Source organism: Astyanax mexicanus, chromosome 1 (genome assembly GCF_023375975.1).
Source record: "Astyanax mexicanus isolate ESR-SI-001 chromosome 1, AstMex3_surface, whole genome shotgun sequence".
In the NCBI taxonomy this organism is placed as follows: domain Eukaryota; kingdom Metazoa; phylum Chordata; class Actinopteri; order Characiformes; family Acestrorhamphidae; genus Astyanax; species Astyanax mexicanus.
The window spans coordinates 54,292,019-54,315,818 of NC_064408.1; the positions used below are offsets into that span (position 1 = coordinate 54,292,019).

Here is a 23,800-nt window from a genome sequence, read left to right on the forward strand (position 1 = left end):
AGGGTGATCTGGCCTTTGCACAGTAATGTATTTGTAGATGGTGATATGATGGTAAATTCAAATGCCGTATCTTGGTGGTATCATGAAAGCAATTTATATGTATGATATATAATCCTCCTTTTAGCCGTGTGAGGTACTTTTGTCCATGTTAATTACTGACAGGTCATATAATGTGGAAAACTATATAAAACAAATCTACTGGAGCAGACTGAACAGTTTGCTGCAGCTTCAGTTCGGTTTAGTATGATGTAGGCATGCAGTTTTCACTTTGCTGTGTGACAGGGCAAAAGCTTTCATTACTGTTAGCCTCCAAGCTCCAGCTGAAATCCAAACACAAGGGGAAAGTCTGTAAATGTGTAAATATGAATTTAATTTATTTAACCCTGACCACCTTTGCTTTGACCCCCATATTATTTCCTCCAGCTGACTGCTGGATTGATCCCAATAAATTAACTCAGTGCTTTCATCCATCTGCCTTAAGTCCCTCAGTGCTACCATATCAGCATAAACTGCGCCTGGTTTCCACTGTCTTACTGTTGAGGAAAACAAGCAGAGACAGCAGAGTAGAAAGAAAAAGGGTAGGGTTATAAGGAATAAAGCCTATCTATGCGAACAGGAGATAATACACAAAGACAACACCTTTGCAGAGAAACTAATAGCCAGAGCCACGAGCGCACAAACGCATCCACCAGCCAAATGCAGGCTTCTGATTAGCGATGCTGCTGAGCAGTGAGGCTTATCTCTGGAGTGAAATGCTGGAGGTGCAGATCAGCAAACTGATCATAGCACTGGGGCTACACACACACACACACACACACACACACATACATACAGTGAAGTTGATTACGTGGGGCTTTCAGACGCCACTTTATGGCTGCATCAGTGTTTTTCCTTTAAGTGGAACTCCAGAAACACACACTACTGATACACAAGTCTGGATGCATTCTGTACAGGGTCCACTTTAAGTTATTCTGTTTCTGTTTCTTATTGCTCTCTCTCTCTACCTCTCTACCTGCCACAATTCTAATAAGGCAATAGGATATAGCTCTGCCATGCCCAGTAGTTTTACCACACATATGGACAGAATATCCTTTTCATTCTTGCTGATTCTGTTGTTTTAAAATTTTTAATAATAAACTTGTTGGAGAAAAACAACTGCACTAATACACCACTGTACAAAAGTCAGAGAGACCAGTACAAAATTTTCAGCAGATGTTGTAAGTGCAAGCACTTGTGAAAGCAAATGTTAAGAATATCCTGAGGTATATTCTATATGCCAGTGCTTTATATACATACCAGAGCTTATAGATTCTGTTTTTATAAATTATGGTTATATGCACAAACAATTCAAGTGGATAAGCATTGTTTTGAATTGAATTGTTTTAAATGTTCTATACTTCAAGTCCGCATGATGTCTGCCCCCCACTGATAGGTTCACAGTGTTCAATAAGCTTTACAATAACAGATCAATACAATTTCTCATAGCTACATTTATCTTTGCATCCTGGACTCCTGTGTTAAGCGATGCTGACAATGATTTAACTCAAGCATCAGCGTCGGTGTTCAAAGCTTGAGAAGACAGTAGGATTCTGTGTTTAATGTGTATTGCACCTAATGCATTATGATTAGTATTAAAATCAAGTATTTAAATTGTTCCAGATAACTGAATGTATTAATCACTGCCTGTGCACATTGAACTGGGAGAATCTGAGAAATTGTGAATATTGTATGGTCAGTTGCATGGACTGCGTTCATACTGCATAAATCAAAATTAAAAATGGGTGATTTAAGAAGTTCAAATATGATATACTGTACTTGTTTTTATATATATCTTTTTTTCTGTATGTGTATAGTTTCAATGAATTCTGTATTTTATTTTGCTTTATATGCACTATATGTAGTATTATTTTTATGCTAACTTAGTACTTTATAAAAAAAATATCAGTTTTGTTCTTTCTCACAATTGATTTTTTTTATTATTATTATTGTTGCGGCAACAAAGACCTACAAAGCGATAAATACAGCGAAAACATGTTTTCAGTGATCATGAATTTTTTTTTCAATGATGATTATTGGTTGATGAAACCAATGTTGCGGAATCAGGCAGTTAACAACCTTTGGAAAATGTGCTCAGGTAAATCAGCCTTTTAATTTGGAACACATTTTTAACCTCTGAAACAGTTCAGCTGGTGGAGGTAACATTATTAACTGAAAAAAAGATTGTACTTCACAATCTCCAAAAGTTCTTTTTTGCCTTGCATTCGGCACATTTGTAAGCCAATTGTGATTTTTATAAGGAGGAAACAGCATCCAGGTGTGTGTATACACGTTTATTAAAATCTGATTTTGATGGGACACATGCCAATTTCAGTTTTTTGTGTGTATGCACATTCCTACTCCAGAATCTATGCAGTTTAATAAATGTGGCTCATAGTGCAGATATACAGGATATGTAGTAAAATATCAATAGTGCAGATAAAATAAACCTATAATTTAACATGTGAGACTCAGTGCTCAGCTGTTCACAGGTACGTCTGGTATTCATTAGGTATGTATGAAAAGTACTGTATCAATTAGCAAAAACACAGTATCGATATTTCTTTTATTAGTTTGATCCCTTTTTTCTCCCCAGTCTGGAAGGCCACTTACCCCACCCACTCCTTATGACTCTGCATTGTTTGCATTGGTCTGCATCAGTTTTTTAATGAATTAATGTTAAGCTGATGGTGATATCACTTCATGCACTTACTTTAACTTATAGTTGGAGCTTGTGGTAGCACTAAGTAGACTGAAAAGTAAGGGATTGGACTTAATGTTTAGTGAACTTCTTTGCTGTAGAGTGTGTTATCAGTCCCTCAGGTGACAGTAAATGGTACTTAATGGCCTCAGTGTCTTTCCAAAGGGACTCCAAATAAGACAGACTGTCTGAAGCGTTTGGGTTAAAGACATGATAATAGCTGTGTTTTTGTGGCTACATATGCATTTTTGAGAGAGGATAGATAATAGGACACGTGCCTATAGATAGGTTTTAGTTTTATATTACTGCTTTTGTTATTTGAATACTTATTGCAGGGATTTGCCTCAGTGGCTCATATTATTGGATAATGTTGTTTTTTTTTCGTGATTGACTATTCATTTTGTTTGATGTTGATTCCTATCTAATCCCTCACCCCTTCTGAGTCCCTCTGGCTATTTCTTGAGATCCGCTTTCTTCCCCCTGAAGTGGTCATTTTAACCACAGCATCGATTTGTTCTTGCTATCTCTCCAGCCTTTATTCTAAATGCCACGAAATGCTACGAGAGTAAAAAATAAAAAAAACAACTGTTTCCAAAGGCACAGAGCTTTTTATCTGCAGCTTCGTGTGGACTCTGAGGGCTTTCTATGTTAGCGGATTGAAAAGGACTGCTTTATCAGGTCACTGATGAGCAGGAACAATAGCTAAGAGCAGATCAACATTCTTAGACATGAATCGTGAGGATAATGATGAGGATGAGGATCATTAGGATGATAACGGCTGCTGTTTTGATGTTGATTGGCTTGACTCCTTTAATGCCATTCAGCTCGATAATGTCCTCGTGCAAACATGGGATTAATTTTAGCTCCTTGTTTCTACCCTGTCAACTTCAGTGTCATTAACTGTCCATCAAACCGAGAGACGGGGAAAGAGGGAGAAAAGACAAAGAGAGAGACGGAGAGTGAGAGAGTAGCCGGAAAGCACTTCCATACAAGAGCTGGAGCCGTTTTTGTCACAAAAGGGTGAAGAAGTGATAGATCAAGGGGAAGAGAGAGAGAAAGCAGAGGAAGCAATAAGTGTGACACAGAAAGACGAAGAGCGCAGTGTGGGTGGACAGATGCTGGCAGAGTCCTAACTGGGCTCTGAAGGGCCAATTTGGTGTCTGTTAACATGCCTGTTGTGTGACACACCACAGGAGTGTGTCTGCCTTATGGGAAAGTGACATAGATGAAAGAGAAAGAAGCACATTTTAACCCTTGGAGCTTGTAGTTATTGCCAAATGTGCCAAAACTGTGGTGCAATTCTTTGTTAATTATTTCTCAAAAAAGACAGTGCTGGACATGTCTGGACGAGTCTCTGATATGCTGTAGATTGCTGTATTTTTCTATACTACACAATGTATGTTAATGATGTATAGAATTGTATTGTATTCACACAATCACCACGGTACATTTAACCAAATCAGTCTCTTCCTACCACTGTATATTTTTACATTGTAATGAAGAAATGAATATTAATGAAAAAGGCTTAGTGCCTGTTTGGTTGTCAAAAAAGGCATACGCAGCTTCATAAGAGAACGTATTTGGCAGACAAAATATTAATGCTCCAGCTACAATAACATTCCTCCACTGTCAAAAGAGCGGCAAAAAACTGTCAAAGAAAAAGAATTAAGATATACAGAGCGCTGAACAGATGACTAATGCTTCTTTTTAATTATTAGTAGCAAAATGATTTCTCTTTTATGTAGTATTGAATTCTGTATAAATGCTTGCTGAAATCTTTCTTTCTGAGCTCTTAAATCTATGGTTTAACCAGTTGAATGGTCGATTTACACATATGACTTAACACATTGCTGAGAAATATATATATATATATATATATATATATATATATATGTTTTTTTTTTGGCACGGGATTCCTTAGACAGAACAAACTGCTGGTGTTTTTGCACAGTAGTCAAGTATTGCTTAAACATACTGCTCTAAAAAACATAATCAAATATTTGTTTGAAATCAGAATCTAAATGTTGCCTGATGTCAGCACGGCACAGTCCACAAACTGTAAATAATAGTGGTAATTCTTGTTTATCAGTAAGCAAATATGGCCTTTACAATCTTACTTTTATTAAAAACAAATATTAAGCTATCGGGATTCGATCCCGATACATCAGCTCACAGACACCCTGTGCTGTGGACATCACCCTTTAGTGATGTGAGGAGAGAGCGCCATCTACCCACCCGTAGGGATCAGGGCCAATTTTGCTCCCTCTGAGCGCCGGCAGCTTGATGGCAAAGCTCCATGAGCGGGGGTTTGAACCTGCGACCTTCTGCTCATAGTGGCAGCGCTTTAGACCACTGGACCACTCAACGCCTCCACACATAATGTTAACAAATGTATCTGATTAGTCACACAAAATGAGTTGGAGTAAAATGATTTGTTTGTTCAAACACAAGTCCTGTATATGTATTTTTACTTTTAAATTAAAGTGTTAAATTAAGTGTTCCTACTGCTTTGTGGAGGGGCCAAAATTCTTTATTCAAATATATTGTTTTAGTTGGCTGACATGACCGTCCCCTTGGTCTGATTATCTGAACTTCCACAGCACTAGTAAAGCACAGATATTGTCATTCTGGGCTATAAGCCGCTACACTCTTTGAACACTGCTGCTTTTGTAACGTATAACTTATATAAATTGTCTGTAACATCTGTCTGTGTAAATATATCATGTTATAACATGAACAACTGCAGCTTATAGTCAGGTGTGGCCTGTATATGTACAAAAATACTTTTTTCTAGTGGGTGTGGCTTACATTCAGGTGCGCTTAATAGCCCAGAAATGACGGTACATGCGGACATGTAAATATAAGTACTGCAAACATAGTATACTTGTTTTATATTTGTTTACATCATTAAACCAAATATAACCATATTCACCACACTTGAATATGGTGTAATTTGCCATTTATCTTTAACCTATCCTCTGTATATGTGTGTAAACTGTGAACACTCACATACACACACTAATAGTGAACACATGTGACAAGAACAAGCATTGCTGTGGCTCTTTGGGTGCGCAGATGTTTAGAGCCGTGCTCGAGGGTCCAGCAGTGGCAGCTTACCACACCCAGATATCGAACCCACAACCCTGACATCAATAACTCTGTGCTCAAACCACTGAGCCCCCACTGCCTATGGGTGGAGATCCATCAAGGACCACCATACATCCCCACTCCCATACATAGACCCCATTAACCACTGTGTGAGAGAGGCCTGAGGGAGAAAACAGTACATTTGTGACCTCCCTTTAGAAATAAATTAGAAATGAAGAGATATGGCAAGCTATAATAGAATAAAACAGAGTCCTCACCACAACCAGTATAAACAGGTACAGTGTTTTTATGATTTGCCTGGCAGCCATGCTATCATTGCTCTGGATTGTAATGTACATGCATTACATACAATACAGCTGTAGTCTTTCTCTATATATAGCAAATTAGCTGATCAGCATGCTAATTCTCTTTTGTGCCTTTGATAAAGTCATCTTTAAGTTATTTCTTAATGCTTTATGCCCACAAAAATTGACAACTAGACACATGCTAACCAGCTATACTCTGATAACCAGTGTTTTATCTGTTGCTCCAATAACACAGCGGTTTATTGTCATATCACTGTAGCTCAAAACTTTCACCTTCTGCATTTGTATTAAATTTATTAAATCAGTGTTAAATTAATATAAATTAACAAAACAATATACTTATATTTTGCATATTCACACCGGAGAACTTACACACTATTTTAAGAATGGTTTCTTCCTCTAAAGTTGCTATTTTTGGACACAGTGTTTTTGTTTAACATCAATTGTATACTCATTGTGTCCTGAATTGCATAATTAAAATTAAATAGTATAGCAATATGATTATAATAAATGTATGTTTAAAGCAGTCTATTATCTGAAAGTGGAAGTGTTAAAGACTGTTTTTGTATTTTTTTTTTTTTGCAAAAGCACACAAAAGAACACACACACACACACACACAGACATAAAGTACAGACTTTTGCTCAGGGATCAATCACCATAGTTAAAGTCAGCTCATTAAACTTGTCCTCAGCTATCATCTGCGCTCCGTTAATTCACCCTGATTTTTAATTCTCTCTCTTTTTTTCTCTTTCAGTATCTCTGCAGGACATTACTATGAGGAAGGCATTCCGCAGCTCCACCATTCAGGACCAGCAGCTGTTTGAACGTCAGTCTCTGCCGATGCCGCTGCAGGAGACTTTTAACATCTGCGAACAGCCGCCGCCCCTCAATATCCTCTCACCCTATAGGTCAGTATTTCATATAACTACCTTATGTGTCCTGAGAGATGTAAGACACCCAACTTTTCTTATTTCTTTATTTTACTATTAAGCAATCTGTGTGTGAATGTTATCACTCTGCTATCTCACCTTCTCTATTAATAATCATTTTTAAATTGTTTTACATCCAGGTAGCTTGCAAAATCAAAACCAACGAAACATATCTCCTGTTGAATCCCTAAAAGTTATGGATATATGAAATTATTTATTCTCCTTTTCTGTTATCTTGAGTTAATTGTTTTAGTTGCTATATATCTATATATAGAAGTTATTTTATTATCCCAACGTAGGAATCAAAAGGTATATTTTTTTTAGATGATTAATGCTTCTGACTGAAATTTGTTTTGTAAAGCCTTGTTATAATAATCTTCAGACAACAAGCTTCCTTGCAAAAAATACTAATTGTTGCATATTGTTTCTTTAGTGGAGACAAAAACAGAAGGAAATGTATCATAATCTCACTTCATTTTTTATATTAAGTGTTCAGTCATACTTACTTAATATGAAATTCACATGATATAATGAAAAATATAAAACACCTTTATGTTATAGATACATTTAAAAGACTTAGGGCCCTATTTTACACCGTGCGCAAGAAGCGTGATGATGTCCTTTGCTATTTTATATCCTGTCAACAGTTAAAATAGCGTCGGAGTTTAGGAATATATCTACTTCGATGGGCGTGGTAGAATGGAAATAAGGCGTGTTTAGGTACATTTCTGGTGTGTTTCTATCTTGGTGGTGGAAAACACAGGTGCGCCACTGACCGATTTAAACCCTTACAGTCAGTAGTCACCTGTCCATACCTATTGCAGCTATTGCGAGGCATGTGCTCAGAGCAGGTAAACCAATGCTCCTTACACAGACACAGACACATTGCAGCATGTAAATCCAGCTTTTACACTAACAATAAACAGAATAAGACGTAAACGACCAGGACAGTTTCCTCTGAGACGCGCAAATTGCTGCACAGTTAAGATACCAACGCACCAACTAGAGTGCACCTGGCTCTTAAGAGAAATTTTCCATAATGCTCAAAACACACACATGATACCAAAGACACACTAACACGCCCTAAATCATTCTGAGTGATGTGTGGTTGACAGGTTACCTATAAGTAATTAAAATAGGGCCCAATGTGTATCTATTGCTGGTAGGACCCAACAGGAATAAAAGATTATGTGTCTGATAAACTGATTATAGTGGGGTTGTGAGGCTATTTGTGCTTTCTTGAATTCCTGTCCACAGATGGATAGTAGGGCCAGCACTTAGACAGCTGCTCCATCCAGGATCCATCTGACATCCATATTGGGTTTTAGTGTCACATGAACAGACTAATCATGATATGAGGAGTGTTTATATATCTGTTGAAAACTGACAGCTTGTTAAAAGCAAAATATGTTCAGTTTCAGGCCTAATTTAATTAGGCCTGTATAGAATAGAGTCCTGCATAAGCTGAACAGTCTCGCTGTCTCCTTTCTTTCTCTGTCAGTCACACAAGCACATGCTTTCCAAAACAGTATTGGCAAAGAATTGAGCACATTTTTTTTAAGTTTTAATTAACAGCTGTTCATTTCAGTGCTTTGTCACTCATAGACAGGACCAAGACAGATGTCAGCAGTGCCATATGCAGAAGCAGTAGGGGTGCAAGTCACTCTGATTGGAGTGAGCTCTATCCAGTATGTGATGTTTCAAATCAATGATTCAAACTATTTCAAATATTTACTTTAGATGCACAGGTTACAGGACAACTAAACATTTTAATGTCTTGTTTGTTTCTACCCTCACTAGTTAGAATTGATTTGTCCAAATTGCCAACTAACTTCGGCCCCCGTGTCACACTGAAACAGCCCCCCTCTGCTTTTCATTTGAAGCTCAGTTTTCATACTTCACTGGTTTAACAGTAAACCTGCGAGGCTCTATGTTATTTATCCATAAACACACCAAATGAAAAAGCTAGTCAAGCAGAAAACAGCAGGAGCTGTAAAGTGTGTGAATGTTATCACTCTGCTATCTCACCTTCTCTATTAATAATCATTTTTAAATTGTTTTACATCCAGGTAGCTTGCAAAATCAAAACCAACGAAACATATCTCCTGTTGAATCCCTAAAAGTTATGGATATATGAAATTATTTATTCTCCTTTTCTGTTATCTTGAGTTAATTGTTTTAGTTGCTATATATCTATATATAGAAGTTATTTTATTATCCCAACGTAGGAATCAAAAGGTATATTTTTTTTAGATGATTATTATGCTTCTGACTGAAATTTGTTTTGTAAAGCCTTGTTATAATAATCTTCAGACAACAAGCTTCCTTGCAAAAAATACTAATTGTTGCATATTGTTTCTTTAGTGGAGACAAAAACAGAAGGAAATGTATCATAATCTCACTTCATTTTTTATATTAAGTGTTCAGTCATACTTACTTAATATGAAATTCACATGATATAATGAAAAATATAAAACACCTTTATGTTATAGATACATTTAAAAGACTTAGGGCCCTATTTTACACCGTGCGCAAGAAGCGTGATGATGTCCTTTGCTATTTTATATCCTGTCAACAGTTAAAATAGCGTCGGAGTTTAGGAATATATCTACTTCGATGGGCGTGGTAGAATGGAAATAAGGCGTGTTTAGGTACATTTCTGGTGTGTTTCTATCTTGGTGGTGGAAAACACAGGTGCGCCACTGACCGATTTAAACCCTTAGGGTGGTGAAGGTTTGGCTATTTAACTTGTTTATCATAGGCCTAAACTCACAGACCTGCTTGTGAACATAAAAATGAACAGGCCTCTAGAGTGATTGGCTATTCTCAATCAGATATTTCATTTTCAGGTTTTAATGAAGTCTGTATGTGTCTCTATGTGTGTCTATGTGTTCACCCTCTCTCCTTGAAGTGCAGGATATCGACCCAGCCTGTCAGCCTGTGTGACTGGCTAGCTAGTGTTTTGGATTCTCTTTGCTCGAGCTTGACCTCAGAACCAGATTCAAACAAATGGACGGAACGTTGTGGTTGTAAATTGAACACGTGTATCTGAAGCGCACATATAAAATCACACACTTCCCTGAGATAGCCAATGTAGGTCAGCGTTTGCAGGAACTCCTCTCAATCAATTGCTCTGCTAGAATGAATATTTCAGCGGTTCTCCCACTGCTCACTGCGGCAGAAGGCTAAGGATTCCAAACAACAGTGATACCAAACTTCAGTTATCAGCCTTTTTTTATTCTTTATTTCAGTGCTTTTGAGACAAATGTATGTCATGAAGGACTTATTGCAGTTTATCTTGTGTATATCATAATGCACCATACATACCTGTCAAGTCTCCCGTTTTGGCCGGGAAACTACCGTATTTTACTCCTCTTTCCAGCCGTCCTCCCGTATTAGTATTTTCCCGTAAATTTCCCGTATTTTATTAAAATAAAAAAATATATATTATTGAGGATACAGGGCACTGACCGCTCTGTGTCTCTTAACCAATCGTGGAGCCGGTTCAAGGAGAAAGTCCCGCCTTTCAGGAGAAACAGCCAATCAGCTTGCAAGGAGGGTCAGTGTGGGGAAGCCCCGCCCTCCTCGCTGTGAGTTCAGGCAGCTAGTTGGAGCTGCTGATGTTAAAACATACATGCAGCGATTTTTCTAAAAGAAAGGTAACGGTAGTCTAATCATGGAAACTGTGATGAGATTTTTCTGATAGCTGCTTAAAAATACTCCGAAATAAAACACACAGATTAAACCTTTTAAAATAAAAAAAATACAGCTTGTGACTCAGTTTAACTAGAAATGTGGAGAGGACCGACATTAACTGAACTAATCAGGGGTGGAGTGATCAAAAGAAAGAAGTATTAATTAAAAATTATTGTGTAGGCCCCTTAGGACTAATTTTTACTGATGGAATATATCTGGTCCATGTCCTTTTAGTAAAAGCTCATAATACCATTTTTAGGTCACCAACAGTCATTTTGCAGAATTTGTGCACCCAATTTTAAATCCATTAAATAAATAAAAAATATATCATATAAAAGAGTGCATTTATTACAAAAAAGACATGAAATCTTAAATAAAAAAAAGATATAGAAAAAGGTTTTTAATTTGGCTGTATTAAAAGAATGACATATGCAGGAATGTCCACAACATGTTCAGATTCTGATAATCTACTTGTAGTGTGTAAGTGGTTCACATGTGGTTATTTTAGATTTTTTGTAAACCTGTTTTAAAATGTAAGAGATACTGAACCTTCGTTGGGCTGGTGGGACGGCTTTAAGCGGACAGAGGAAAATATCCCTTATTTTTAAATATAAAACTTGACAGGTATGACCATACTGTACACCCTCTTTTTAAATTGATGTCCTTCAGGAAGACATCTCCTGTACGTGAAGCTATTCTATTCTGGAAAACATGACAGCTGTTACATTCTCCTTCCCTTTGGTTCAGCCTCCTTCCTCCCCTAACTACTCCTCTTCCTCTCATCTCTTCCTCCCTTCTCACTGCTGTTGCTTCCTCCACAGGAGACCTCGGCTTTCTCCAGCTCTCCAGTCTTAAGCATCCAGCAGTGTTTGATGTTGATTTTAAGTGTAAAAGTTAGGTTAACATTTAGCACCTTTGGCAGAAAAATAAACTGCTATCTGGGAGTTCTTGACAACCAGTGAGATTTGTGAGTGTAAAGAATTGTTTAAAAAACATTACCTTACTTCAAGTTCAAAGAAAATCCCTTAAAACTGAGGAAGAAACATAAAGGGGGAGACCATTCACTAGTTAAAAAATGAGTCGGAGTGCTTGTAACATTCAAACATTGGGTCTGTTTAAAGATAAAGTCCTGTACTTGATGTATATACCTTGAGCAGAATCAACAATATTGTAACACTAAGGGGGACACCTTCCTCGATATGTAGATCTGCGCAAGAGCAGTAGCCACTGCTGAGCCAACTGAGCCAACAGCAGACATCTGTTTTTTCAAAAATATGGTTTCAGTTGAAAAAACATATCAAAGACTGCAATATTTACGGGAACATGTACGGTATTTGTCTATTATTTATTTGTTTATTTATTCAGTAATAGTAACAGGTGTATTGGAGATTTTGTATAGCAGTATATAGCCGCATATCATACAGTCCCAGGGATCATAAGCCCACCTATTTGAGCGTACATCTTTTACAGAAGACTTTTGTTTCACCGTTTTGTTCTGAACAGCTATTACTTTCATCTCCATTCCTCTGATCTTTTTCTCTTTCTGTGAGAAATTAGGTTGACCAAGATTTTTCCTTTATCTCTCTTTTGAGTGTTTTCAGAGTTTTTTGGCCAGATGGTTATTTTTGACAGAATTATTCATCCACAGTCCAGTAGTTATTACTTGGACAGGAGCGAAGCAGAGATAGAGAGCCTCAAGAATGATGCAAGTTGTAAGGAAAAGAAGTTCATAAGCTGAGATTCAGTGGCAGACGAACAGTGAGAATGTCTAAAGAGACTAGTAGAGTTCAGGACAAGAGGGAGAGACAGACAGACAAACAATATAAATAAATAAATAAATAAATAAATAATAGGCTGCTGCTTCAGATCTCTCTGACCTCAACCCTATGATGATGACTGTAGAACACTGGAACGGCCTGTTCCACTATTCTGACAGAAGACTGATATATCTCTGTGTCTCTCTCTCTCTCTTTATCTCTCTCTATTTCTCTCTCTTTCTCTGTTTTTCTTTCTGTCTGTCACTCTTTGTAGGGATGATGGGAAGCAGGCTCTGAAGTTCTACACTAACCCGTCCTACTTCTTCGACTTGTGGAGGGAGAAGATGCTACAGGACACAGAGGACAAGAGGAAGGAGAAGAGGAAGCAGAAGGTAAGCAGGGTAACGAGCACACTCAGGAAAGAAAGAAGAGGCGCTGTCTGCTGTGCTTGATTGATAGGCAGTATTTTTTGAAAGTAAGACACACTCACAATCAGATGAAAGTACCTGGGCAGCACAGGTCGTAGGGGAGTGTACGGGGGTCAGCTGGTAAATGAGTCTGTGTGAGATGTACTGGGTAAACTGTAACTGTAACACAGTGAGAACACAGTTTCTTTTTAAACCAAATGTACTCACTTAACCAAGATACATTTAGTGCAGAAGTGTCTTCATCTTGCACTGGATGAACAGTTGATAGCTATGATGGATTATTATACTCAGGACATCTTATAAGATCTTGTACATTGTGATTATTGACATGAGCTGCAACCAGAAACTGGATATTTTTGTAGTTTTAATTGTTTCAGTGTGAGACAAAATCAGAGTTCTTTATCAGTGCTTGTATTGTGAGTTATAAACACATAAACAAGGTCATGTTAGAAAACAAAGAATTAGTTTCTGCCTGAGAGCACATTTAAGAGAAGGTCACTTCTGAATCAAAATCCAGTCACACTGACTCGTTTTTCACAGATTTAGCATTAATATTTGCAGCAAATGGTCACTCTGGCTACAGACTCTACATTATTAAAGGGCAATATGTAGTGCTGTGCTTATTTATATGTTCTGTAGTGGCCTCATTTAGAAAGAAATTAGGGCTTACTCCTGAGGGGTAAAAAGGGTGAAAAAAAAAGTTTCAAAACTGTTAACCGTTTTTTACATAATTTATTTCTTTTTACTTTATGTATTTTCCAAACCTATATACAGCTCTATAAAATAAGAGACTACTAAAAATTATGTGTTTCTTTAATTTTACCAAATTGAAAAACTCTGCAATGTAATCAAGAGGAAGATGGTTGATTACCAGCCATCAAACCAAACTGAACTGCTTGAACTTTTGTACCAGGAGTGGCTAAAAGTTATCCAAAAGCAGTGTGTAAGACTGGTGGAGGAGAACATGGCAAGATGCATAAAAACTGTGATTAAAAACCAGGGTTATTCCACCAAATATTGATTTCTGAACTCTTAAAACTTTATGATTATGAACTTGTTTTCTTTGCATGATTTGAGATCTGAAAGCTCTGCATCTTTTTCGTTATTTCAGCCATTTCCCATTTTCTGCAAATTAATGCCCTAAATGACAATATTTTTATTTGGAATTTGGAAGAAGTGTTGTCCGTAGTTTATAGAATAATAATTTAACTCAAACATATACATTTAAATAGCAAAATCAGAGAAACTGATTCAGTGGTCTGTTAATTTTTTCCAGAGCTGTATATAGAGAGAACACTAATGTGATGATTTGTCTGCATTCAACCACAGCTGTTGTTGAGGTCAGGTACAGGTGTTTAATGATTAGATTCTGCATTATAAACAGCACTGTAGCTCATCACAAAGGTACTGGATGGAGGTCCATTACTCCAAAGAGCAGAGTAGTTTCACTGCTCTACAGCTCAAAGCTGAGAGGCTGTTTAGACATTAAACCCGTGCTTGGTTGATATGTGAAGTAGCAAGCTTTAGACTTTAAACTACATCAGACCACATGAAGCTTAGTGATTACATTTGATGTAAAAATATGTGGAAATTGTGTTTGATTAGAAAGTTTCTCTGAACTCTCCCTACATTACGGTTCATGTTTTTTTCAGGTTTGTCAAGTAGAATCTCTCAGTGAGTGCACTCCACTGCTGTATGTGTGTGTGTGTGTTAGTGTGTGTACAATGCCGGCTAGATGGAGTGTGTTCTGATTAGATGTTGGGGGTTTAGGCTGGGTAGGTTGAGTATGGGTGAATGTTTTCGGTGATTAACAGTTTTGCGTCCCCTCCTCACCGTCCCTTTCCCCGTCATTAGAGACCACAGCAGAATGGAAGCCCGCACACTGACTGCTTCTAAATTACAGACTAACACACACACACACAATGCGGACCACCCTCCCCCCGGCACCAGGGGCTAATCAGAGGCTAATCAGAAGCAGATTGTGTTTCTGCACATGAAGGTAGTCTCTCTTAGTCATTCTCCCTTTCTCTCCATCCCTCTATTCATATTCCGTCTTTCTGCCTTCACTGCCACCACTGTTTCTCTCACTCTCTGTCTCTGGTCTCTGCAGCTGCAGGCTCCAGCTGCATTTCAGAGAAAGGAGTAGAGATGTGTGTGTGTGTGTGTGAGAGAGCGAGAGAGAGAGAGAAAGAGAGAGGGAGAGAGAGAAAGAGAGAGGGAGAGAGAGAGAGATTGTGTGTGTGTTTGTGTATTTTATGCTTTATGACTTTAATAAGAGAGGGACACGCTTCAGTATGAAGAGTCAGGCTGCTCTCCTCTCGGATATTGAAGAGAACAATGTGACGTTGGTGTGTGAAGTGTGTAATGTGTTCTTTGCGTAGGATGTCAATCTTGCAGCCCATAATAAACCCCAACATTGAGAGCTCTTGAACCACATTGTTATCTGTGGCTACTGCAGACCCCTCCACCACCCTCCCCCCCTTCTACTTTTCCTAAAACAAAATGTCCCTTGTCATTCTGTTGACAAATTCCAATACCAGCACTGTCATACAGGAGCCAGATCTAGCAGTATAAAAAAATGGGTCTGTGCAATGATAGAAGACAGAAATGGCATAAAAGATGATTTATTTTGGCTTTTTGAGTAGTCATATTAAATGTTCTTGTCAGATTCACTTGTGATATTAAAAAAAAAACTGAATGATGCTCTGCATTTCCCACATTTGTTCTTTATGTTACTTCACTTTGATGTTTTCATGTGTTTATATATTTTAAAAATCGTTTAAGGCAAAGTCAAATGAACATAATACATCACTGACTTCAGATGCAGTTGACAAGCCAAGACTTCTGTTTGTTCCTTTAGTTAAAAACAGGTACTAAGATAATGTTGCTAACAAACACTTAAATTAACCTGTGGGTTTGTCTAGATAATAAAGTTAGCAACTTATTTATTGTAGTCAATGATCAATATTGTATGGACCTGAATATTGTCTCAGTGGCGTAAAATAATTTCTGCCGCTTGTGCAACAGGCAATTCTATTCACAAACAATTCCAGCTCTGAATGGCTTAAAGAATAACCTGTTGTCAGACTGGTTCTATTTCAGGGGTTTCTTGATTCTACAGGTCTGGCAGTAATCAGGTCAGTTTGTGGTTCGTGATGAAATTTAACTCAGTTTTCCAAAAAGTGTGATTAATCAGAATTTATTCACGTAAAAATCATAGTTTATAAAGTGCTTTTTATAATTACTCAGGTTATATAGAAAGATTAAAGTTTTATTATATGAAAAAGAAAGTATAACAAAAAATGCCACTGTATACATAAGTGTACAGTGTACAGTTTTTACAGCCCTGTAAATGTAAATACAATACTGTACTAGTGCAATCAAAACGAGACTAGTGAAAAGCATTAACCAAACTGCACAATTACAACCTCTTCTTTTCTGATGGACTACAAGAACTAATTGGGCAGGTCAGCACTTAGTGTGTGTCATTAGAGATTTTCAGCTGATAATAATTGCAGAGCATAATACATTCTCAGACTCTCAGCAACCCTGTTAGCAGCTGCTGAATTTCAACTGTGGAAGCCAAGGAAAGATCTGGAAGACCAAGAAAACTATTACATAGAATAGTGTGCATGTTGAACATGATGGCAAAGCAAACTAACATTTTGCATCAAAGGACTTTCTATTCTGTGTGGTGTTGCTTTCACAGCATAGTTCATGTTCTTGAGTCGTCATGGGAAAAAAGTGAAGTATGCAATAAAATATCTCAATAAGCAGATAAATTTGGAAATAACGGCAGTGAATCTAAGTCAAATCTTTTGGGCACAGTCACTGGATCTGTTTTGCTTTGAGTATGCCAGGAACACTGTGCAGATAGATGGAGGAATAAATTAAAGCAAAATATCAGAAATTCTGGAAACAAATGGAGCAAAATTCTGGAAGTCAGACAAGAAACTGAAGCTGAAAACTGACAGGCTGACTCCAAGATCAAGACAGTTGTTCTTGTGTTGATGCATTACAACAAAGCATAGCATTTTTTGTCTTGAAACATCAATTGACTATTAGCATAATCCATGTTGTATTGACAGTATTTTACAGAGCTTAGCTCCAATCCTATCTGTTGCACCTGATCCAGCTACTGATTAGGCTTGGAGCAGGGCAGATGTCCTGGAGCAGGGTCAGTCAGCACTCAGACAGAACTGTGGTCATCTAGAGCCAGCATTGCTCTCAGAGTATGATGTGACAGTGGCCAGCGCTGCCGGATCTGTGCAGTAAGAGAAGCCATTCATTCTCATTAGATTAGCCGCGTGTGGGAAAAGCAGGCCTTGGATTAGGCAGCATTGCATTAGGGAAGAATAGATTAGGTTAGCAAATGACTGATGGACCCCGAGCTGGTGAAAGTGCTGCAGCAGCAGTCTCTGCCCTTTCCCTCCCCACCACTCATTCCCACTGATATTAGAGCCGACACACTGACTGACTGTCTTTCTTATGCTCTCTGTGTTCACACCACTGATAGTCTACTTCTCTCTCTTTCTAACACACACTCTTCTAAGTACAGTGGTTGTGCCACTGTGGACAATGAAACTGAAACACCTGTCATTTTAGTGTGGGAGGTTTCATGGCTAAATTGGTGCAGCCTGGTGGTCAATCTTCATTAATTGCACATTGCACCAGTAAGAGCAGAGTGTGAAAGTTCAATTAGCAGGGTAAGAGCACAGTTTTGCTCAAAATATTGTAATGCACACAACAATATGGGTGACATACCAGAGTTCAAAAGAGGACAAATTGTTGGTGCACGTCTTGCTGGAGCATCTGTGACCAAGACAGCAAGCCTTTGTGATGTATCAAGAGCCACAGTATCCAGGGTAATGTCAGTATACCACCAAGAAGCATGAACCACATCCAACAGGATTAACTGTGGACGCAAGAAGAAGCTGTCTGAAAGGCATGTTCGGGTGCTCACGTGGATTGTATCCACAAAACATAAAACCATGGCTGAACAAATCACGGCAGAATTCAATGTGCACCTCAACTCTCCTGTTTCCACCAGAACTGTCCGTCAGGACAATAAATTTTCAGTCTAAAACCAGGTGTTTCAGTTTCATTGTCCAACCCCTGTACCTATTCCAGTCAAAAGTGTGGATAAACCTTTTCTCATTTAATGTGTTTTCTTTCTTTTTATGAATATTTACATTGTAAATGTAATATTGAAGACATTAAAGCTATACAGGAATACATGCAGAATTATTTTGTAAACAAGAATTGTTAAAACAAACTAATATGTTTTATAAATTGGAAATCAGCACTTCTGATCGGTCAAGAAACAGTGAAGAGACCAACTGTCAGCGTTGCTAGGATATGCCTGACTAAGGTGCAGAGAAAAGGGGCAGAGCACAAGCTAAATTGAGGAAACTACAGAAACACAAAGGAAAAATGACCAAAAGCAAAGCTAGAAAGATTATATTTCCAGTTGTGAAATTTGGCAACCCTAGTGCCAAAGATAAGTTACTGACACCAACCTCGCTACCACAGCAGCGCATGCTGATATGCTCACTTGACACGCAAATCTAATCTGACAATTTACAGATAACAGTGTGGACAGTTATCTCGATACATCTGGTTTGTAGCCTTACTGATAAGTTAAAAGTCTGTAGAGAAAACTCACACCAGCAGGGGCTGAATATTAGTATTATTATAATTAAATCCTCATCTTTGTATATTTTTTACAGATAAACACAGCTTGTCCAGCAAAAAGTTACTGTGTGTGTGTGTGTGTGTGTGTGTGAGGCCATAACCAACTGATTTAGAACGGCTTAAGGCTAAGAGGCCAGAGATATAGCTGAGGCACCTGTTGAGGAGAATCGCTCATTAAAAATGAATGATCCTATAAAATCGGATCTCTCTACAGTCCTCTCTGTAGCTGCTTAGAGTGCAGCACAATATGCCGCTGTTGTTTCAGCACAGGGACTTGAGCAAGTCAGTGTGTGTATAATTGAGGCCTTCGACTGAGGACATCAAACCACAGGTTGGGAGAAATATAAACAGTGAGCAAGTTCTCTCCTCAGCTGCTTTTAACACACAGGAACTACTATAATATTATACCTCCTCTCTTCTATGTTCCTCTGTTGTTCCCTTTCACCCCCTCTGTCTTTCTATCTGTCTCTCACTCATTCATTCATTCATTCTCTCTCTCTCCCTCTCACTGACTTCAGCTCGATGTGCCTTATCTAACTTTGCCGCAGGGTTTTATGGGTAGCCCCCATGAACTCCTCCCAATCATGCCTGAGGTAAGACAGCAAAGAAATGCCAGTGAAACCTCTGAATTCACTAGCCTGCTGCCCACCTCTCCCTAAACCTTCACCTTTACAGCCCTGACCCGCACTAACCTTCACTCTACCGGCTTTCCTCTCTTCACTTGCAGTCTTACCCGTTTCATTTATTGTGTCCCGTTAGTATTATCTCAGGCATATTTAAGATGCTATAAATCCTGCAATAGCAGAAGCCGTGCAGGTCCTAGTTCTTTTGTGCAAATCATTTTCTCCATGAAGCGTTCTAAGTTTGACTTCCTAAACAACAAAAATCTTTTTTTGGATTGTAAATCACACCGAGCGCGAGGGCCAGAATGCTGCAGTCATTTCATTTAGTTTCGGAAGATCTATGTGCACATAAATTTGGCAAGGACTGCACGCACCCAAGCCACATTAAAATGGTTAGGAAGTGTGAAGACGCTGCTGAGGTGAGATACGCTGCTGAGATGATTTTCAATTTTCACCATTTCTGCATAATTTAGTGCTTGAGTTGTGAAGTCCTTCAGAGGGTTTGAAGTGAAGTGGCTCATTGTAGAGAAACTTACTGAATCTACTTTTACAGATTTCTGAACCAGAAATCTACATGTTTCCTCTTAGTAATGCTGATATTAAGAAAGAAAAAAGAAAAAAATCTCAGTTTTCTCAAATTGACTAATTTGCATAATGCCCTGCATGTACTTCTCTAGCATGAACAGTTGTTTAAAACAAACACAAGACAAAAACGCAAAACAGCTATTGCATTTTTTACATTGTGCATGGTGTGAAGCACTGGACAAAAGACAGATCTATTTACTCTAAGGAAAGATGCACTAGAAAAAAGTAAAAAAGTAATAACATAATTATGCTTTTAAATGGTTTCTAAAGTCTTTTGCATGTGCTTGCCATTTATTTGCCTTTATAAGATGCTTTAGAATTTTAGAAACTTAAAATATTAATGATACCTGATTTAAAAAAACTACAGTTGACTTTAATAAATAAACTGGCTTTAAATGGATCTTTAAGCGAGTCTATAGTAGAAACACTTTAAAGAACCATGTTTGGAACAGAAATATGTGTGAAAAACATTTTAAAGGTTTCATTTAAAGAAAAGGTTATTTGCCTCTTTAAAGGATCTTCACACTCACACACTTCTGTTGCAAACATGATCCTTAATGGAACTTAAAGTTATTTATTAAACATGGTAAACTAGCCAGTAGAAGTGTGCACAGGTATTAAAATGTGTTCTTAATGGAAAGTAATTTATTTAGCAAAATCTTAAACTTGATTTTTTTTTTGTTTATTTTGGAAATGTACAAAACACATTAAACATCTATGATTGTGAACCCCCTCTTTTAATAATGTAAAAAATAGGTACCCTGTCTTTGTACTCTAGATTTACTACTCTGCAGAGTTCTTCCCAGCTCTCATCTAACACACCAGATTGCTGTAATAAGAGCAGTGTTATAGACTCTGTAGGGTGAGTCTCCTGTTGACAAATAGATGTGGCATTTGCAACTACTGCACATGTTTACTATTGATAATAGTATGAAAATAGTAGAAATTAAACAAATAGTGTGTTTAACTATTAATGTTTATAAGGAATGCAAGTCATCAGTATATTCGCCATAAACTAGCAAATAGATAAGTATCACTACACGGGTTACAGTTCAATATATTGTAATGTATTGCATGACTGTAGATTAGGCAATATATTGCATTTGTTTAAATAAAATTTTAGGAAAACTGTCATAGTATAAAAAACTAAATAATATTAAAAAATAAAAGTCAAGTTTACTTTTATTGGATCAGAGTATAATCAAGTGAGTTTTTTACATGTAAACTAATAATTAAGAATAATTTTTTAGTTATTTATTACTTTATTGTCTATAAATCTGAAAGATAGATCAGCTCAGGCTGCACCACATTAGTTGCATGCATCATTCATTTTCTAATATCTTAATGACAGCAGCAGTTCTGTGAGGTAAGGATTTAATCAGACTCTTGAGATTCTGTTCATTTCTCTCACTGTTCCACTGACTGCGTGCACGCTGCAGCTGGAGTGCCCATGTGCCTGTTTCAGCATTTCACCTGCTGTTCCAGATTGAGAACTGGAAATGAGGTCATGTGATTTTGCTGGTCAGCCCCATTGTAGTGGAGGGTTGGGAGGAAATTGACAGGAACAGGACAGAATCTCAAGAGACTAGTGTAATCCTTACCTGAGAGGATTAGAGCTGTAATTAAGGCTACAGGATGTATAATGAAGTGTTAGAGATAACGTGATGCATGTAGCCAATCCCTGTTCAGATGGACAGGAGTTGTTTAACCCACTGCACAGAGATCTTACCTATAGAGTGTCTTACTTACAGGGTGAGAAGACTGCTCTTACTAAGACTCAGGGCTGAGACACAGTGGAGTAGCAGTAGAGGATGATGAATGATGATTCACATTAGCATTACTCAGCTAAAAGAGTAACGACGCAGCGCTTACAAGCCAAACAGCACAGCTACAAACAGAGCAGTAATAGAACTATTTTAAGTCGCAGAGTTTTTATAACCAAAGAGATTCTCTCGTCCTCTTTAACTTAAAATCTTTCAATAAACAGAGGTAATTTAACTGTGGTCTAATCACAATAATACACTTGAGGTTTGTGCTGAATTACGGGAGAATTTGCATTAAAAAATAACGTGTAAAAAGTTATTAAAGATTAATTGTGTGCGTCAACGGATTAACATGGACCGCACTAGTTTCAGTATACTACAAAATGTGTTCAGCACTGCCAATGATTGCCTGTTTGTGTGTGTGGGTGTATTTTTGACCAGTTTGTCAGTTTTTAATTAGGGTAATGGTCCTTAATCAATCTTCATCGCTGCTTGATTTCATTACATTCCCTTGGTAATGTTTGAGTGTGACAGAGAGAGGGGGGGGGGGGTTGTGTATAACAGCAATTAACAGCTGAAGATGAGCTTGTTTGAGACTAACTCCTCTGCTCTGGTACAGGATTCATCATACACAACAATGCTCTGAAAACTATACTAATGGTCATCACACACTCATGCTTAACATTGCAGACAACACTTACCAACACTCTCACCCAATCACTCGCTCACAACTCACTCAAATATACCAGCATGACTCCTTTGGGATAACAGCTAAAAGAGAACACTACTCAACTGTTAATTATCTATTGTTTTATTGTTTTTGATTATTTCAATAAGTAATTGTACAGTATTAGTGATGATTTTTATAGTCGTATGATTTTATGATTTTTATATTTGTTTCAAACATATACTTTATTTAAATATACTTTATTTCTGATTTTCTTTTTATTTACAAAGCTCTATTGCATGTCACTTTATTTTGATTGGGGGTTTGGAGTGTTACAAACACATACTTTTATTAAAATTATTTTGGGTTTTTAAACTGTGTTTTCATGCAGGGATTTAAAAGAAATGCATATTTTGTTTTTTTATCATAGGTGTCAAACACTACAAACTTCATTTAGAAATGAACTGATACCCAGCCACTTATATTAAGCGGTTATAATAAGTACTTATCTTATAGTGATCAAAGAACTTCTAGTGGTGGCACATACAACATCATTTAATATATGTGAAATATACGTATCCTGGCCTCAATATATTGGCACATATCACCAACAAGTATATTGGTAAGAACTTGGTGATACAATATGTATCATGATACAGGGGTTACAGGCGATAATGTTTTGATTGTTTAAATGATATTTTTTAGAAAACTGTCATAGTATGAAATACACTATGACATCTAAAACACACAAAACACACAAACTTCATATTTATAAAATGTCAATAGAATGGAACATACATTTTGTGTAATTAGAACAGTGAGATTTAATGACATCTTTACCTGTAAACTAAGAAATGAAATATCAGTACTTAATACAGTATTGGACAACAAAATATTGTGATACTTTGATATATTCAATATTTTCGTACTCCCCTGTTCTGACACTGCTATGAAAGGAGCTTTATATAGGTAAATCAATTGGTTTGACACCTATAAACCTTATTTGAACTCCTGCACTTTGCTTCTATTGTTTAAAATGTTTGCAGCTTTATTTGGTCTTATGTTCTGTTTGATTGTGTGAGCACATATTTTAGCATGATGCTTTGTTATACAATGCTTCAGTGCTCTGTTTTATGTTGAGCTTGTTTTATGTTAAAATGGTGCCTTTGGTGCTTCTCTTTTGATTTTGTTCTTGTAGTTACAGGACCCCCACTTGTATGATCAGGTCTATAAGTATTTAGACCTCCCAGGGCAGGTATGTGAATTAGAGAACTCTGAAGAACAATAGTACACATGTACAGCCTGTACTAACTAATCAGAAAAGCAACTTAAACTCATCACTACGGGGAACAAAGACTCTATGGCTGTTCAATTCACCACAGTGTATGTTGTGAAAAGAAAATGAACATAACTGTGATATAGTTGAGTTATTTTATCCTCCATGAGAATTCCCAGAACACATTCTAATCTGAGGAAACTGACCGTAAAGCTTAGTGATGACCTTTAC

The 23,800-nt window shown here is 37.4% G+C and overlaps 1 protein-coding gene across 3 annotated transcripts in view; it reads left to right on the forward strand.

The window, feature by feature from the left end:
* wasf1 (WASP family member 1) overlaps nucleotides 1-23,800 on the forward strand; it is a 107,102-nt gene that overhangs the window by 72,842 nt on the left and 10,460 nt on the right. The window contains exons 4-7 of one of the 3 annotated variants that reach the window (XM_007255650.4): nucleotides 6,906-7,059; nucleotides 12,808-12,925; nucleotides 19,174-19,248; nucleotides 23,492-23,548. In XM_007255650.4, coding sequence (XP_007255712.1) covers nucleotides 6,906-7,059; nucleotides 12,808-12,925; nucleotides 19,174-19,248; nucleotides 23,492-23,548 — 404 coding nt within the window. The remainder of the gene's footprint in view (nucleotides 1-6,905; nucleotides 7,060-12,807; nucleotides 12,926-19,173; nucleotides 19,249-23,491; nucleotides 23,549-23,800) is intronic. The other 2 variants (XM_007255651.4, XM_007255652.4) reach the window with 2 other exon arrangements.